The following is a 20,477-nucleotide window of genomic DNA, read 5'->3' as shown; positions in this document are numbered from 1 at the left end:
ATTTCAACGTACACATACATATGCATACACAGACATATACATATATACACATGAACATATTCCTACTTGCTGCCTTCATCCATTCCGTCGCCACCCCGCCAAACATGAAAAGTTCAAAACTTGACCAACTCACCCTAAGCCGCAGTGCAACGTATTGCAGCATGAGTTAAAGTGCCGCTAAGGTTCGGTCTTCATTATATCGTTTAGAAACGGAAAGGTAAACACTCGGGGAAGTGATGCACACACACTGCCATATACTGTGGACCGGTGACCCACACTCGGGTGACGAGGAGTATCTAAAAATAAAATATAAAGAAAAGAAATCCGAAAATGAGTTTCACGTGAATGCATAGTGTAATGTTAAAGCTAGTGCTTATTGCATCATTTTTTTTTTGTTCCTTTGGTGTAAGACTCGGCACATTATGACAACTTTAGTAATTAGTTTCGCTTATCAGCATATTAATATGTGAGACTCGTGGTTGTGTGGATCCACGCTATTTCCTTAGTATACGTACTGCCGGAATAAATGCGAATGGACTTACAAAAGACTTCTGAACTGCACAGAATTCTAGCAATCCGGTTTGAATCCAAGGATGAACAACGCTCCTACATTTTTATTTCCATTTTCTTTTCTCTCGATCACAGTAATTACAATAAGCCTCCAACAGAACCCACATCGAATTCTTTAGCTCTTGAAACCTGTTCCTTTAAGTCAACGGTCTAAGAAGATACCTGCATTACCTCCAGCCACTCAGCAAGGCCCGACTCATCACGTGAGTGTCATTCACCTGATGATTATCCCTCATAGCTCAAATATTATCATGAAGTATTGAGGTTAAGAGATTAATGAGGCCCATGTGATCAATAATCATCAAGTTTATAGAGTGATACATGAGCATATTCAAAGCCAAAGCGGGTTCGAGTGCGGATAAACGTTTACTGAGCACCAGTAAACACCTTGTAACCATCTATGTCAGTCATTGAATCTTTCGTCCACTGATGACCAACATCGTTTTCTCTATCTGTAATGTCTTCCAGTTCTCCCTGGGGCGGGCGCGTCGGGCCCACAACACACACATTGGCACACCAAAGTAAATAAACACCTTGTCCTTGTAACCGCGTCTTGGCTCACCCAAAACACACGGGGGGGAAGAGAGGCGCTTGGTCACACCTCCTGTAATTGTGCCGACGAATTTAGATGACACTGCTCCTTGAACCTCTTTGTCCTCGAAGCTAGGCTTCATGTTTTGCCTTGACGGAGGTGCGGAACCATCTAGTGCGCTGGCTCGTTCACCTCGGGTTCCCTCGTGATGGCTCGTTCACCTCGGGTTCCCTCGTGATGGCTCGTTCGGCTCGAGTTCCCCCCGCGATGGCTCGTAGCTTCGAGATAATGCCCGTGATATGACAAGACGCAAGCCTCTGAGTGACGTACTTTTGTATCTCTCCCGCTCCTCTCTCTCTCTCCCTCCTCCTCCTCCTCCCTACTCCCTGATCGCTCGCTGTGTGGCCTCCCCCCCTGCCCTTCTCCCCACCCTCACCCCTCGAAATGCCTAAGGTACGCCGCCACTCTGGCCTCGCATGTGGATCACTCTGACCCACATGTGCGGATGGAGGTCAGTAAGTTGTTGATGCTGCCAAATATACCACCAGATGTAGGGGAGAAGAAGACGACACTTTCGCGGCCGCTGTTCGTCGCCGACGCTCAGTGTTGACGGTGCATCTCCACCTGCTACGTCAGCGTTATTAGCGGGAACTTTTTTTTTTTTTACTACCGTCTCTTATGATCTGGAAGACGTTTGTCCATGAATTCATGAGGATATACATGTGATTGATTAAGCCAGGACCCTTTCCATGCATCATAATGTCTTTTTATATGTGTTAAATGAGCGTGTTAGTTTTGATCTGAATGACCAGCCAAGAGGGCCACAGGTCAAGAGGTGTGGTGATGTTTTGTGTTCGTCTGGGTAGAGTTGAGCGTAGGGCGGCTCAGTTGTCGCTCAGTATCTTCACTGTGGGAATCTTATTCTCGGGCATGAGTGGTTCTGTCGTATGGTGAATAGATGTTTGAAATGATGGAGGGAGGTGGTGTCCAGAGAGTGTACAAGGAACGATAAGTCGTACTAGTCTTGGGCGCGTACTTTCGGATGGGTGTATGTCTGGTGGAATGGGGTTGTATATTCTATAAGTGAAGGTAACTGTGTGAGGATGGGTTTAGCTTAACTGTGTGTAGAGGTTGCTGGATGATTATGACGTGGCTTGTGTGGGATGGGGTTGATATTTAAGTACTTATATTTCATTGTGCAAGTGTTTAGTATATAGAATATTGTTTATAACCGTTGCAGGACCATTTTCTATGTAAGAGTGGTACCCATGACCTTTTTAAAGGCTTCTGCAGCTTAAGGCTCCTCTACTTCCATTTGTAGGGAAATGTAAACACCTTTGGAGTGAGTTCTTTGACGAAGAGTGTACTCCCAGTGATATATCCTTGCCGAAGGTGAATTTTCACTCGCTGTGTAAGTTCATGACATTCAAATAGAATGTCTCTCATCCATGTTTTCTAGGGGAAACTTCTTTTTTTTTTTTTTTTGTATACAAAGGTAATAAATGAATCCGTGGATAGTCGTTGGAGTAGGTCAGGTATTTGCAGCGTTGCTAAACACTGTCGTGAAAGGCATATACACTCATTGAACACATTCGCGCTTACTGAGTACGATTCTCTCGGTTGAATAAAACCATCTAGTTGAATAATGCCAAGATTTCTTTGAACGGACTCACCGTCTATTTTTGCAAGGAGATACAAAGGTTAGTTATGAAGCAGCGGAGAACAACACGGGACATGAGTCAAGCTCAGATCTGTCCTGGGGAACGTATGGTTCACCACAAAGTAACGTACGAAGATCCTCGATCATAACATCTGACCATCTCACCAATTCGTCCATCAAGGCGTAGTAAAAAGAAAACACTCCCTGACATTCTAATGCCGCGGTGCGAGGCTCAGATACGATGATTAACAGGCTGAACTTCCACAGACGTTAGCTGGGGATTTATGTCGCCGAGGATGGGTTTTTTTTCTGGTGTCAGGGGCAAGTTTATTGTGCACCGCACGCTCATCTTGTGAGCGATGGCGCGAAAGGATTATGGAGGTCACAAAAGGTCTCTGTCAGGACCCCAGTAGGCAGATACTCATTAATAGATGGTTACAAAGTTGGTTCATTACATAAGCTAACAGTTGTCATACATACAGTAGTTTACCGACTACATGCAAAAGGTGGATACATTCTCACAATTTCAGGTATCTTATTATTAACAGTAAGGTGTTGTGACCCTTCTTACAAGATTTGTTTAGATCTATCCCCATTTTGTTTCACAATCGAAGACACAATGTTCTAGTCATGAGAACGATTTTAAGTATGGACCAACAGTCTAATTGTACCAATACCATAACGGAATCAACCTTATGAATTTCGCCTCAACTCCCTTATTACTACATAGTGTCAATGACCACACGTTGCCTAATATAATTGGCTCCACACATGGCAGCAGTGTACACAATGTATCACGTCTGAGGAGCAGTTTGAAATCCCACCAGAGATATCTGATCCACAGACACGAAATAACAGGGAAAAAGAAACATTTCAGTATATATATATATATATATATATATATATATATATATATATATATATATATATATATATATCTATATATATATATATATATATATATATATATATATATATATATATGGGGAAAGGGGATTAAGAATACTTCCCACGTATTCCCTGCGTGTCGTAGAAGGCGACTAAAAGGGGAGGGAGCGGGGGGCTGGAAATCCTCCCCTCTCGTTTTTTTTTAATTTTCCAAAAGAAGGAACAGAGTGGGGCCAGGTGAGGATATTCCAAAAAAGGCCCAGTCCTCTGTTCTTAACGCTACCTCGCTAACGCGGGAAATGGCGAATAGTTAGAAAAAAAAAATGATATATATATATATATATATATATATATATATTGACAACTAAATCTGAAATTGTAGATCCATTTGATTATTCGGGCCACGTATTCCCTGCGTGTCGTAGAAGGCGACTAAAAGGGGAGGGAGCGGGGGGCTGGAAATCCTCCCCTCTCGTTTTTTTTTAATTTTCCAAAAGAAGGAACAGAGTGGGGCCAGGTGAGGATATTCCAAAAAAGGCCCAGTCCTCTGTTCTTAACGCTACCTCGCTAACGCGGGAAATGGCGAATAGTTTGAAAAAAAAAAAGATATATATATATATATATATATATATATATATATATATATATATATATATATATATATATATATATATATATATATATATATTGACAACTAAATCTGAAATTGTAGATCCATTTGATTATTCGGGCCAGAGTACGCGGATGCCACTTGGGGTCTCTTAGACGAGTAGGACTGATGAGCACTAGGGATATTGTACATGGCCCCACTACCGCCACCAAGTACTGCTCCTCTCACCATTTGAAAGACCTGGTAGGCTAAAACTCTGAGAACTGTGGACCAGTAGGGGGTTTCCTGCATCGTAATGTCTTGCGCTGTACCGATTCCTCTTAACACGAAAAATGAATCTATGAGCATTTCTGTATCAGTCTGATATGACTGACAGTCATCTAGCGAGGGATGACTGACAGTCACCTAGTGAGGGATGGCTTGACAGTCACCTAGCGAGGGAAGACTGACAGTCACCTAGCGACGGAAGACTGACACTCTCTTAGCGAGGGATTTGGCTCGGAAAGAGGTAGAAAACAGTGTTACCGATGTAAATCTCCAAAGGAATTAAAATAGTTTTGGAGACATGGCACAAGTCGGTGTTGGACAGACTCCAGAATCTTTTAAGATTATATCGATTACATCACACAGTAGCCAAGATCTCGGGACAAAAGCAACCGTAAGCGTAAAGAAGAACGTGCCGTAGTTAAAAAAAAAAAATATCATTATGCTCCCTAAATCTATTATTACGAATCATATGAGTAATGTGGGGATTATGCTCGGTGTAACTCAAAAGCCTTTGAAGTTGTGAACACCGCGCATGGCGAACTGTTGCAAAGTCCTGTTGTGGCTAGGTTAGGTTAGGCTAGGCTAGGATAGGCGAAGCGCAAGTTAAGAGAAGATCCACCCGCCACATCCTGGGCCTAGGCAGCCAACTGGCGACCGACTCCTCTGCGTCTCTTAAGTGAGTCATTTAGCCGATCACATTCTTTGCACTCTACTTTTAAGCCTAAGTCAACACCTAAATCTGTTGAGTCAAGGTGACTGTTTAGTTCGTTTGGGACATGGTCATGTCCGTCCTGTATAACAGATTTCACTGTACCGCCCACTACAATCCTCTTTAGCAAAGCGTTTTCATAAATCTTTCTTCGACAACGTAAATCTTGATGTGAAAAAAAATGATAATGATGAGCCGAACTTGACGAATTTGGGCAGTACCTACCGAAATCGAACCCTTTAGAAAACACTTGTACACAAATAGTTGTATCTTACATACGGCAGGATTTGAGAATCTCGAATCGACCTGATTGATCCGTTGGTTGATTATTATTTGGGCTTCGGCGAAGCTGATCATCTGCCGTGGTCATTACTGTCGTCAGAGTCAAGTTTTCACCACGAACCACAACAAGTCTTGAACACCTTAAAGATGCTGAACATAATTCTGAGACCAGAGATACTCACGCTGTAAATATAGTTCTTGACTGTTTCAAGCTCATCCGGTTTAGATTTTAGAGGAATGTGTGAAAATGTGATGCACGAAGACATGCAGTTTTATAGAAGTGAGGTTATGTAAACGTTAAAAAGATACACACATGTACACATGTACCTATATATATATATATATATATATATATATATATATATATATATATATATATATATATATATATATTACACACATGTACAATATATATATATATATATATATATATATATATATATATATATATATATATATATATATATATATATATATATATTATACGTAGCTAGTCGAGAAACATAAATACTTACCTACTCGAGAAACAAATACGTATTCGTAAATTGAACAGATGTCCCGGTACGTTGTTATTGTTTTATTCTCTATGCGATACGTTCTAGGTTAGACTTTAAAAACTCGTTTGCATAGGATAAACTTCAGTATTGATAAGTGTCCAATGATCTTTATGTCTTTATGATAACTAGCTAGAAAAAAAATCTTAAACTACATGATCGGCAAAATGTTTTATGGTCTTCATTTATCAAATCAGCAGTTTCACTTGATTATACGTAAAAGCTCTACAGTTGCATTGAATTATGCAGGAGGGTGTAAGATGTGCACGGAATAGAGTAAATGGGAGCGATGTGGTATAAAGGTGGCGACGTGCTGTCACTGGAGTGAACCAAAAAATATGAAGCAGCCAAAGGAAACCACGGAAAGGTAAGGCGTGATTGTGGATAGGAGGCAAGGAAAAATATACGAGTCAGTGAGGCAGTATCTTCGTCTTGTTCCTAAAGAAACCTCGCTGACACAGGAAACCGTGTGTGTGTGTGTTGGGGGGGAGGTCATTGCACATGACAGCTAGAATGGATGTGAGCACATGCGGTCTGTCTTCATTTGTTCCTGCCGCTAGTGCGGAAAATGACATGCAAGTATGAAAGAATATATATATATATATATATATATATATATATATATATATATATATATATATATATATATATATATATATATATATATATATATATATATATTCCTATGTGTCATATGTTTTCCTCTGAAAAAAGCAATGTGACTAACTCAGGGTAGAGGTAGAAGCTAAATTTTCATTATAGATGGCAAATTATTTAGTTGTGTAGAGAATTTTGTCTGTAATATTTGCTTAAAATAGTACTGATCTCTTGTCGTTTCACAGTCTAGTAAAAAAAAAAATAAAAGAGAGCTAACAGGATTTCAAAAAAGATGGATGATAAAGGACAACATCAACACTAAAACCCATGATATATTGATTCATCTATGTATGCAAAAATTTACAAGGTATGGTTGGTTATTTGGGGTTTAGGTCTATCGACTGCCACCAAGGACTATATAGTGCAAGTTATGTGGTGTTAGAATCATCCCAAACGCTTGAAGAAGGTGTTGAATACGTTTCGGTCGGTGGCTGTACCTTGGCGTTGGCGGCCTTGATGAATGACCCTGGCAGTGGATAAATCGAGAGCCCAAACAACCGGCCAACCAACCTTGACTGCCAGGGTCAGTAAAAGCCGTCAGCGTCATTATAACCACCGGTCGAATATCTCATGGATACCTTCACTTGTTCATGATAATGCTAAGACTATACAAGCTCTATACCTGCATGCATGGCACCTATACGAAAACGATTATGTCATTTATTTATTAATGTCTTTCTCATTTGCACTCACAGTTGTATTTAAGTATAGACATATCTGTACATAACTCGTTGTACGCTAGTCCATTCTCGTGGTATCAAAACTTAGATTACTTTTGATTTGGAAAGGTATGTATTTACTCTTCTCATGTCTCTTCATTTGGGTTTTACTTCTCTCATCCTTTAGAGTAGATGTTGCAATCATCGAGAGTTTTCCTATCCTCTCTGTGCTGATGTTCGAGAAGAGGATTCTGAATTTTCATTTGAGAGCTTGACTTTGTCCAGCGCGAGTCCTTTAAGGACGACCCTTACTCTTTCCCCTATTTCGTTTCAACAGTGTTTCCAAGTCATTAGATTTGCCTATGAGTAACCATTTCGAAAACTATAATTTATTTTATTTTCATGCTATCATTTCTAATCTCTTGTCGATAATTTTTCAGTGTTTTTATACTACGTTATCATTACTAATCTCTTTCGTCGATAATTTGTCACCTTTTTCTACTCGTCATATTTATACGGTTAAATACATTAAAAATTTACATTATTTTTTACTGGAACAAGTTTTCCTATGATTATATGGGCCTCAATTGCCATCATCGAAACTAACTCTTCGTAGGAAAGATCGGTAATATGTGTCTAATCCGCTATTATAGTCTGGTTGAACCGTCTACATTCAACGCTGTTTGATAAATGCTGCTGGGAATTCTAAACATTACACAAACTTGCGAAGCAGACGGAGTAGAGTCCTGGTAGATGCAGGTAGTCAGTGTTATTCCGTACCCGCTAGAACTATTGTTCCACAAGGTTTGGTCCTGCGCGCGTTAGGCTAGACTCGGTTGGGGTAATTGTTTAGCATTTCGTTTTCCTTGTACTTCAAAGCTATCTTCATTTTTTCCCCCTTTTTCTTTAACATTCTACAGGATGCTTTTTTTTTTTCTGTTGTTACCGTGGGTATGCCTTTAACTTGCTTTGTAGGAGAAAAGTTGTTGCAGTCAGTGAGATTTACTTGCATTCTTTGCTAAAATTCGAAAAAAAAGATTGTTTTTGTTTTCTGAGATGCAACGACTCCCGCTGCTCATGGTATAATTTTTCAATTAAGATTAAACATCCCCTTTTCAAGTTTCAGAGAAGAAATCTATAGAAATCTCGATAAGTACAATAGATTCGCTCGTTCATAAGTAGAGTTGCTCAGAAAGTAAACCTTTACCATTTTCGACTACATTTTTAATATGTATGTGCGGACTCTGGCGTATGCTATATAGGCAATTGATTTCAACTGATTCCAAGAACATACAAAAATATAAATCGGTATGGGACCATTTGTCCAAAAACCCAGTTTCTTCTCAAATATTCCTGTTTTCCTATTACTAAACTAACTGAACATAATTTGTATCACTGTAACATCTAACCTACCTTGGAAAAATCACATTACGCGATTAGCTAAGACTGCGTCAGAGAAACAAGGAGTTCTCTATAAGATGCCGAGATTTCTATTCTGCTGAACGGTTCCTCCGTCTATACATAGGATTGATCCGACCTTGTATGGAGTACTGTCCTCACATCTGGGGTGGTTGTAGCTGTAATCCCTACTAGACGGAGACGATTCTCAAACACTTGTCAAATCTCCCTAACTAATCTCGCAACTTGACTCATTTCCCTGCACCGAAATGTTGGTTCACTTACCCTCTTCTACAGATATTACTTTGTTTTTTGTTCCCCAAAACTGGCTGCCGATGTGCCTTTAACATTAGCTAGACCACGTGATACTCGGCAGTCCGCTACCTCACTTGGTAACTATATGGCCGTTGGCAACTCAAGGCTAGGCCATTAAATGTTTGTTTTCCTTCACCTCGAAGCTTTAGGCCTGTCTACTCCCTCATGTGTTTTTCCTAATAACTATGACTCATTTCAGAATTCAGGTTCTACACTCAAAACAAAATTCTTAAAAATACTTTCCCTCATCTCCTCTTTCTCCCGACCTTGATGTGGACTTTTGTCCGTGGTGGAGCCTTCAACTTAAAAGAATTAATACCAGTTAGTTCCTGATTACAGATCCCGCCTGCCTCTTTTTTGAATTTACATCCAAGTTGCTGTATCAACATGAACGCAACAGAACGCAAGCGGTCACACAATAGAACATTTCTGTGCAACTACGTTTCGTTGTGTTCGGATAGGATAAAAGTGTCACCTGTTATTTTGAACAGTACATTAATTCATGTTGTTATGATGAGCTGCCATCAACTGCTAGATGGTTATGAAGCCAAAATCTGTACAAAGGACGATAGGCATCACGATACACATAACGAATACGTAAACATTTGCATATGCTTCACTGTTTTAGCTGTCTTCTTGTGTGTGTGTGTGTGTGTGTGTGTGTGTGTGTGATACTGGTTCCAGAAAATAACGAAGCATCTTATTTTTCCAGACATTAGAAATCAGAAGAACTAGATTAAACAATTGGTGGTAGCGTAGTTGAGCGAAATAATCTCCTTAACTTCCCATGATGGATATTAAAGTAATTCGCTGACGCTTCCACCCCGTTACAGCCTGGCTGTTAGAAAGTCGTGTTTGATTATAACAGGTAACAAGTATAAAGGTCACAAGTGATTTATATTGAACAAACTGGGTCAATTACCTATAGATATTGGGAGCCATGAAATCTAAAGACATATCAGTATCCATCACATTTCATGTGCTGGAAATATGACGTAAGTGATACGAGATTTATCTTAGTGACTTTCCAGTAATCGTTCGGCAAAAAATCCGGATACGTACGTACAAGCGTATTTTTATATGATTATGAACCCCTCACAACTCCCCTCCGTGTATTTATATGCTATCAGTATTTTTGTTAAGTGTGATACGATTTTGTTTTAAGAATTTTCAACGACTAATAGTCAGCAATCTCACAGCATATACTCTCGCAACATACACTATTAATTTCTTTTATGAACTGTGAAATACAGTGAATGATACCTTCGTAATTCATCATTTGTGATAGGATTATTTTCTTGTTCTCCAAACATGATAGATGCTTGTAGAATGATAACTACCTGACTTATCTATCCACACTTGAATCCAAGTCAGCCTGGCTAGTATGATGTATACATGTAATCTGTGTTTCAAGTATGGGTCGTTGCTTATTAGAGTGGTATTCTGAAAGAAAAAGGTAATCTAAGTTGGATGAGGTTTTTGAGTAAAGACTTCTTAGTGTATCGTAGCGTTGCTATAATAACACTGGTTATCAGAATGGAAGTGCGTGGAAGTCGATATGAATAGTCAGAGATTGCGTCATATAACACTTCAGAAATACGATCTCGCTATATTTAAGTGAAATTGTGAATACTTTTAGTCACTAGGTTACACTGATTGCCTGCCACACGTCGCTGGGTAGCCAGGGCTACAGACACTTTCCCTGTGGGTCCAGCGGTAGCTTTCTACTTGACAAACGAGTCACAACCCAAGGGAGGCAACAGATGAAATGCCCAGACGACCCTGCCGACACTGCCCAGCACTGTGTGGATGCGACGGCAGAACTGAAATAGTGTACCGCAAGCGCTCATCCTTAACATACCCTCTTCCCGTCACAATGAATTGTGCAACACCACAAACAGATTGCATCGCTGGCTAGCGCGAATACCAACAAAGAAAGTCCCACTGTAGTGAACATCCCCTTGGACAAGCGTACAACCACCGGTATACTACGCTAACAGTATGATATTTGCTCAGAAGTATCCAAGCCCCTCCCTCCCTTTTCCCGTGCTGCTAAACCCTGTCTTTCTTTCTAAAGCTTCCCTTATCATATCGTTAAACAGCGTTGGACAGTGGTCAATGCACTGGTCTTGCATACAAGAGGGATCGTATTCTCTCTCTTACCGAGTTGAGATGTTTAGCAAGGCTTCCTCACTTCTGTTGTTGCCTATGTTCACGGAACCGTGTGTGTGTGTGTGTGTACCCAGTGGTAAGACTATCGTTAAATCCGTCCGGGGTTATGGGTAGAGGTTGGGCTTTGATTCGACCTGGTTGTGGTGAGTGCACCTCTTACCTTATACAAATAGAGGATGGGTACGACAGGTCCATCCTCTTCGTTCCCTTTTCTATACCCACACCAAAAACCCTGAATTGCAGTCATTGGTTTTCTGGTCTCAGAGGTCGTATATTTGAGGGAAGAAAAATACTCCTTATATCTGGCTACAGATATATTTATACGGATATAACAAGTTTTGCTATTACAGCTTGTTGGCTTAAATTGGATGCTCACAATTATATATTCTTTAAAAGTTTCAGTAATATGATGATTTTTTTGCACTTACCATGTTGTTTTGTACATGGGACGAATTCTGGCTTAATAATGTTGATCCGTTGATAACCGTTAGATCCAACAACATGCGTATGTTGTAATAGGTTCTTTAATGTTCGTTAACGATGATAACGAACATGAATCAGCAGCTGGTAACAAGAGAATCAACAAGATACACACATTAATTAGCGGGGAAGACTGTTATAGTTTCATAATACCATCATGATTGAAATAAAACTATTATTATCATTACAAATACTTCGGTCAGTAATAATGAAAAAACATATCTGACTGTATTCATGAACTCCTAGGGTACGTCAAATAATTATCAAAAGAAAAATACAGATTTATTCAGGAACTCCACGGGTACGTTAAATTTTCTAAGCGTTAAGTGCCATTTCTTTAAAATGCCAATCGCAACCTACACTTTATACTCACATGGAAACAACCTTACGGGTTCTGTGCATGATATGTCTTCCTAGAACTAAACCTGTCTTCTGCTGGATAATCAAATATGCAGCGTACGCATCATGTTAAAGTATTCTATTTTTTTTTTTCATCTGAATGTTACTTCTGTATGTATCTTAAGGGGTTTAATGGCTATATAGCACTTCGTAACTTCCATTGCATCAGATGCTGCACAATTAAATATGAAAGAAAAATAACTCACTCACTGAACAAAATGCTAGACATACTGCTTTCTCCCCTTTGTTTAATTTATATAACGAAAAGTCTCATTATCCGTACCTTGTCATTGTATGTTATTCAGTTCATCTAATCTTCCTTATGTTAAGATTTCTCTTGTAGCGCATGATGCTACTACTAAATTGTCACCCTATAAAAATCCAGCGATATAATTCTCCTCTTTGTGCCTAAGTTTAACATCATTATCCATCCGTTCCCTTGATAGATATTTTTGTCCATGGACCATATACATAGTGGGAAGCGTCAGTGATCTTACGGCTATATTTAAACACCTGAAAGGAGTGGTAAAGAGTTTTCTGTTGGTGGTTAAACTTGACTTGTGACAGCGTTGATGACTCCAGTAGCAGTTAGGCTTAAAAGCACATTTAAACAACCACCCAACCAACCAACCAACCGTCACTCTGTGAATATCTTTTCACTTTAGAAAATAATTGATGGTAGATTTGAAACAGGATAACTCGTGGGTTGAAAAGATTAGGTTTTGAATAGTTTTTTTTTTTTTTTTTCGCAGTGGTGTTCAGCCTTCGATATTAACCGCCAATGTCACTCAGTTCAGTTGTTCGATTGGTCGTTCGTGCCTGGTAATGTGTACCCGTACTACACCTTGGGAATTTTTGTTTCAATAACGCTTAATACATCTGTTGTATCTAGGAGCTTCCTGGATAGGTCTGCTAGCCTCACTCGTTCTGTTTATACGTATATTTATAGAGCAGTAACTGTTCTTTTAGGGTGATATTGTCCTTTCGCGAGTAAACAAGCTGCTTGCTTCAGCTTCATATTGCACTATGACCATTTACAGTGAAAGATACTCACCGATAAATTCTATAGGAGCAAAACAATTAGATGAATATCCGGTACTAATTCTGAGAAACGTGGATGGAAGTAGCTAGCGGGGGGGGGGGGGAGAATATCAGTAAATTCTCTCTCTCTCTCTCTCTCTCTCTCTCTCTCTCTCTCTCTCTCTCTCTCTCTCTCTCTCTCTCTCTCTCTCTCTCTCTCTCTCTCTCTTACTTATTCAGGGTCTGCCGTGAGATAATGAAGGAGTAGAGATAAACCATCCGTAACCTCTTCACAAGGGTGTATTCAAACAATTAAATCCTCTGACTTCGAATGAAGTTCCTGTATGGCCTACCTCCGCCCTGCCCCGCCTTACCTCAGTACCCGAGAAGCGTTAGCGTTAAACTGGGCCATACAGTCACGTCGGCCAAGGTCAGATGATCTATTCTGTACATGCTAGTGTGCAGGTTACTCGCTGTTGTTCATCTCTATTCGTTAGTGTCTCCTGAAATGTTTTAGCTCTGAAGTGCATTGCGAAACTGTACGTAAAAAAGATAGTGTGAACATCAGTTTGCATCGTGTGAGATATATATATATATATATATATATATATATATATATATATATATATATATATATATATATATATATATATATATATATATACCATTCAGGTTCAAAAGTTGGACTTTAAATCGTACACTTACAAGCTTCTGGTTAACCTCCTTAAGATGTCTTCGTACTTCATGATCATAGAACATGGAAGATTAGGTTATTTTAGTAACACCTCGTCTTCTATTAACGCTAGAGAGATGGTGTCTGTAGAGCAGCACCTCATGACGTAGAGCTTCGCAATACACGCGTCTGTTTGACTTTGTGGTAATTCAAATGCATATCTGATCCAGAAAAGGGTCTCAGTATGCGGTTTTTTGATGCCATGCGAAAGTGTACGTGTAATGTGCACTGTGCACACCAGCTGGTGGACGGAGGAAGCACCGCATCACACCATGGATGTGTGAGTCACGAGGCTGGAATGAACCTCTGCGTTGTGGGAACTGAGGGAACATGCAATGTGTCGGTGGTCGCGTCGTCTGCCAGGTTAGAGATTAACTTAGCTCTGGTATATAGTCTAGGACCCCCCCCCCCCCCCCTCTCCCCCTTGAAATACTCGTCTGAGGTGCAAATTCCAACTCGTATATTCTAAAAGCATCAACACTCAAACCTTGGACCATACCCGTGTGTATGTGTGTGAGCTCGGAGTATGGCATAGGCTTGACCACACTCCTCGCATGCTGTGTGTTGTTGGTCAACGGAGGCTGCATGGTGGACACAATTAACCTGAGGATCGAGTTCCAAGTCTATTTTTGCGTGGTTGTGGACGACATCCTGGCGCTCGTGTTGTGGGCGGTGGTGGTGGTTGGTGGTGGTTGGTGGTGGTGGCACAGCACAGTCCCACGCGGTCTCGCTCCCCAGAGAGAGTCAGCCAGCCATACCTCCCTCCGCCAAGCGGGTCCCCATCATACGTGCCTCTGCCATCGTCCGCTCGCTCCGTACGTGCGGGTAGTATGTGGTAACAGTGACCACGAACCACACCCCCCACGGGGCTATACGTGTCCGTTGTGCTTCGCCCTGTGTACCGTGAGGTGACGGAAGGGTGGGATGTGAGGGTGTTCCTGAAATAAAGAGCATCGACAGATGAAATGATTATCGCTTTTCACCTCTTGGTGTCTTATCTCCTCAGGAAATACAGGTAACTGCCTTAAAAAAAAAAAAAGAAACATACATACACAGCTCGTAAAGTGCTGCATGGAAGACAGCGAGAGACGTCTTTATTAAGTGTACCCCGTCATACAGCTGCGAATTCACACTCTGCGAATGTTCTACCGTGCACTTGTGTGAACCTATGCACACGCACGCTGTTGTTGTTAAGAGAGTGCACGCGGTGTCAGTGTGAGTTTGCCCAGCGTGGAGTGTAGGTGTAAGTGTGTAGAAGCCAGCTAGAGAGAGAGAGAGAGAGAGAGAGCAAGCCAGGGGGAGTGCCGCAGTACCCTGTGGCCCGTCACAGTCGCCGCTGACACTCACACACCAAACACACACAGGAACATCCACCTCCTCGTCCAAACAGGTGAAGTAAATTACTTCTCGTTTAAGTTACGCCGTCAGCCGGTGTGTGGCACCAGTAGAACTCAGAATAATATAGGCTTGTCTTATAAGTTCATGTTCTAGTAGTCATCTTGATCCAGTCAAGTTAAAGTAAACATTAGAAATTTGTTTGAGTAATATCTGTGACTTAAATTGAAGTAGGAAACTTGCCAATCTCAGATCTAAATATCGTTTATATATATATATATATATATATATATATATATATATATATATATATATATATATATATATATATATATATATATATCCTCCTGAGTTTATTCATTTGATTTTTCATGAACCTAACGACTAATGAGTGGAGGCAAGTTTACATAATATATTCTGTCAGCAGCTGGGTAACAGTTAGGGCTTGTAAACATACCCATTTCTTATTTCTTGGGTAAATATACTTTCCAGCTGTTCCATGACCTCTTCACTCCCCAAACAGGAGGTAAAGTAAAGCAGGCAGAGAGAGAGAGGGTTGGTTGATCAGCCAGAACAGAAAGGATTAGACCGAAGACTGAACCAGATGCAGAGAGATAGATTGGTAGAATTTAAGGCAGGTAGACAGACTGAACAAGCAAGAGGCACGTAGACACACAAAACAGACGGAGATAATTGGTTAATTTGGAGGTAAACCAGTCAAACGTTAGGTAAACCAACCAAGTATGAGGAGACAGACCAGGCTGAAGGATGGTAGACTTTGCTGGGTAGACTAAACAAGGTAGAGGAATATAGGAAGGCCATCTAGAGAGAGAAAAGCTAACCAGTTGGACAAGCAAGTAGAGGGAGGCAACCTTGCCTGGTACAGGAATATAAACTGGTCAGGTAGAGGGAGAAACATTACTTCAAGTAGGTGGATGTAGACAGAAAGGCAGATAAAAAGGAATAAATAAATCAGGATAAACTGCGAAGGCTGGATGATTTAAAGAAAATGGGCTACAGATTAGGATAAACTATGATGCTAAGAACTGAAAGAAGAGTAGTACATCATAGAGCGGGAAGATACTCATGACTAGGAATGACTCTTTATCATTGGATGAATAAGGACAAGATGAATCTTACTCGTGAGAGAGTCTCGGGTGAAAACGTGAACAGGTGAGGTAGGATGGAGATAGGATGAGCTGTAAACAAACGTAGGACTAATTCTCCTCCTCAAGGCAGATGGCTCGTACTCAGATGGTACTGGGAGGATAGGGCATGGGTGCCACCAGCTGGCAGATGGGTCTTGTGGCACCTCAAGGAAGTCATTATGGGTGCCAACTGTCTGTCTGCCAATTTGTGAGGAAATATGGCTCACGGATGCACACAAGCTCTGCCCCTAAGACGTCTCGTCACTGCTAGCAATCTCCCTTTCTGCCAGACTTCTAAGTGACAGTAATCGTGAGGTTCGGAGTGCTATATGGAGAGACAGATCCACTCCCTGCCTTTCACCAGCCCCCCCCCCCCCTCTCCCTCCCCTCTCGTGGTCAATAGCTCATCCGTCTGTGGCATGAACACGTCTCTACAACATGGAGGTGTAGGAATGAAAGTGTGGGACGACAGCCCACCCGCTTGGCCTCAAGGGCTGACGTAAATGTATACATGATGCTTAATTTTCAGAGTGGCAGTAAGAACGAGTGCCTATATATATATATATATATATATATATATATATATATATATATATATATATATATATATATATATATATATATAACAGGATAACGTGATAAATAAATGCTGAATCAAGTACATGCAACGGAGCACAGCAAATCAGCCTCGTCGCTGGGCACCCTGACTGAGGGACGAAAAACCTAGTATTTATGGATTCCCTGGAGATCTTGGCGCACACATCTTTGCTTTGAGTGCTTCGAAGCCAGTAATTTCACGATTCCCTGCTTTACATCACACCCGTGTTTAACAGTCTTTCATGACCTCTGGGTAAAAGGTTTGCATCTGTTCTCCATCAATTCAAGTGGCCATGCTCATTGGCTGCTATATCCACATGAGGATTCGTTATCGAATTGTGGAGTTATAACATATGATCAAAGCACAGTTCTTGACTGGCTTGAAGGACACTGGATGATATGAGGATCCTTAAGGGTCACATCGAAGGCCAGACGATCCATCGTCGAACGTGAAGTTCGTGTCGTTGTGTTCAGGGGGGGGGGGGGGTCGCACCGTCGTAACCAAGGCAGACGATCCATCGTCGTACGTAAGGGTTCGTGTCGTTGTGTTCAGGGGGTCGTACCTCCGTGACCAAGGGTCGTCAAGCTGTTGCTCATAAGATTAGTTGGGGAAATGTTGTGAAGATCAACACCACCACCACCACTGTTGCTCAGAAGATCAATTGTGGGAAATGTGAAGATCAACACCACCACCACCTCTGTTGCTCAGAAGAATAACAGGGGAAATGCTGTGAAGATCAACACCACCACCACCACTGTTGCTCAGAAGATTAACTGGGGAAATGCTGTGAAGATCAACACCACCACCACCACCACTGTTGCTCAGAAGAATAACAGGGGAAATGTTGTGAAGATCAACACCACCACCACCACTGTTGCTCAGAAGATTAACTGGGGAAATGTGAAGATCAACACCACCACCACCACCACTGTTGCTCAGAAGAATAACAGGGGAAATGTTGTGAAGATCAACACCACCACCACCACTGTTGCTCATAAGATTAACTGGGGAAATGTGAAGATCAACACCACCACCATCACTCCGGTGCTCTAGACGTACTTCGTTGACACAGGGATGAGTGAGTAATACCCTAAGCATGTTGACGTATCGTGAGAACAACACTGACAACTCACAACTAGTAACACTATTTGGTAAAAATGTATCTTACATTTTCATGAAGGACTGGATGGACGCGCCATCAAAAATACGTATAGTGCCACGCCAGAAACACAGTGGAGCAGTTAATCTAAACTTCCCATCGGAAAAAATACTTTGTACGTTCAGCTGCTTAACCGTACCTGCGTACCGTAATATACTACGATTTTATCTGTGTAAATATTATTACACTCGCGACATATCGGGACGGTCACTCCTCTCGCAGTCGCTTCTGGCAATTCCCTTTTTTTTTTTTCTTTTTTCTTTTTGAACGGCGGACCTCAAGAGGACGGCAGTTCGGCCTCATGACCCACTGAACTACAGTCGTTAGAGCGCTAGCAGCAGCAGCAGTAGCCAGCCCTCAGGCAGGCTGGCCTGCTCTGGATGTTTCCTTAGGGTCATCGTCTCGTGACGCAGGAAGCCAGAGAGAGGCTCAGCCAACTCACCCAACCGCCGTAGTGAGACACTGGTAGTTGAGGGACAGCATGGTGTTCGGGAGTCAGCTAACACTCACCGTATTCGCTCAGGTGTTCGGGAGTCAGCTAACGCTCACCGTATTCGCTCAAGTGTTCGGGAGTCAGCTAACGCTCACCGTGTTCGCTCAGCACCACCACCACCACTGTCCCGTTGAGCCACCATCCTGACGCATATAGGCTACCGTCCTGACGCATGCCAGCGTCACTACTAGTGTCAGCCGCCTTCCTGACATTTCGCCGTAAGTAGAGTGTGTCTCCGTTCTGACACTTGAATGATTAGTGTTCCGTATTCAGGCTATTTTGTGTTGGCGTCGGCTATGTTTTGTCTGGGCCTGTTTCATACACTTCACGGGCCCGACATGGCATGAGTGAGGTTCAATTCTGAACCGGGTACTCTTCCTCGCATGTGTTACAGTGTCCCTCACGACAGAACATCCTTAGATAACTTTAAGAGCTCGTAGGAACAACATCTTCTCCGTTGATACGAAAGGGAAAAATGTATAATCCATTCTTAAATCCATGCTATATGAAAATGAAACTGGTTTCACTAGGATGTGTCACTTGTTACGTGATACGTCTTTGTCGCCCGCCAGAACCAGGGTACAAAAACAACATCTAAATAAAAGTACGTAGGAAAAAAAATGCCAGAAATTCATGGAGGGTTTAGACTCGATACGTAATGATATGGGGCTCCCGGTAGTGCCTGGGAGCGAGCGATGTGTGCCAGGCAGACAGTCAGGCATCTGGCACTTGTTACCTCGATGTTAGTAGGTCATATGTCCTCTAAGGTGCCAGTTGACGCTCTCCTCGGCAAGTGAGACAGTCGTGTGAGAGAACAGTGAAGCTTTGGACGTGGTACTGTCCCTCGTACACTGCTGCTGCTTCTGCTTGATACTGTAGTCTACATGCAGTAGTGTGATGACCGAGAACAGTGAAAAGATAGTGAGGGCTAAAGATAACTGAAACATTTTTAAATGAGGACGTAGAAGAAGTGAATGACTGAGTGAAAATAGTGATTTGTGAATACCCTCCAAGTACTGTGAAAACAGCTTAGAAACGAGAGCGAACCCCGTCTCTTGTTGAGAAAGAAGTGAAACAGCGAGAACTGATTGCTGAGAAAACGCGAATCGTGTATCTTTTCCTTTTTTTCTAGAATAGGTAAGTGTGATGGACAAATAGTCATATCCGGACACTGAGAATGCCGTTTTGATGCTGCTTACTCACCTTCGGTGTGACACAATCGCATAACAGTATTTCCCTAATACCTAAGCTACCGGATCCGGAAGAACTTTGCTGTGTGACACTGTGGCTGGCTGGCTGGGTCATGGACCTTCTGGGATTTGTTGAGGAAAACCATGGGCGCGCCCGGGGCCTGACGTTAGGGTTCGCGGTGAGAGGTCAGGTTATGGGGTTTTCCTACTACTCTTCATACAACAGGTCATTTAGAAATATGATTCAGGAGGGATGTTATTGGTGCTTTCGAGAACTCTGCAGTACCACATAGCGATGTCTTATGCCATTCGTATTTTCGTTCAGCAGAAATGTAATACAGGAAAAGGTTACTTTTTTTTTTTTTTAGATCTATTTACGTCGTTTTATGGCTCGCTAAGGGGCAGTTCATCGATGGCTAACTAGTATGAGACGCAAACGTCCAGCACGACTGAGCGCCACTCCAGTGTAAAGATGCCTTCATATACGGGTAACAGCAACTGGTCTTACATATTGGCCATTCTGATATCGATAATATGTCTCTGTGATATTACTTCGCGCGTTCATAACATACGAACAGAACAGTCGTGTTGATGTGAGGTGACATCACCTTACCCCAACCTGCCCTTCCTTACAGGAAAGATTTATTCA

General features: G+C 41.7%; 1 protein-coding gene across 49 annotated transcripts in view; it reads left to right on the top strand.

The window, feature by feature from the left end:
* LOC139755057 (uncharacterized) overlaps positions 1–20,477 on the top strand; it is a 180,179-nt gene that overhangs the window by 90,581 nt on the left and 69,121 nt on the right. For 35 of the 49 annotated variants that reach the window (XM_071673089.1, XM_071673081.1, XM_071673067.1 and 32 more), the window contains exon 1: positions 14,476–14,720. The exons of 5 other annotated variants lie outside the window; for them this stretch is intronic. In XM_071673089.1, the coding sequence (XP_071529190.1) occupies positions 14,491–14,720 (230 nt within the window). In that variant the 5' untranslated portion in view covers positions 14,476–14,490. 9 more of the 49 variants (XM_071673111.1, XM_071673106.1, XM_071673108.1 and 6 more) reach the window with 6 other exon arrangements.

This window comes from Panulirus ornatus, chromosome 18, assembly GCF_036320965.1.
Source record: "Panulirus ornatus isolate Po-2019 chromosome 18, ASM3632096v1, whole genome shotgun sequence".
In the NCBI taxonomy this organism is placed as follows: Eukaryota; Metazoa; Arthropoda; class Malacostraca; order Decapoda; family Palinuridae; genus Panulirus; species Panulirus ornatus.
Note: the sequence above shows the minus strand (reverse complement) of the source record. Positions and strands in the feature narration are given on the sequence as shown.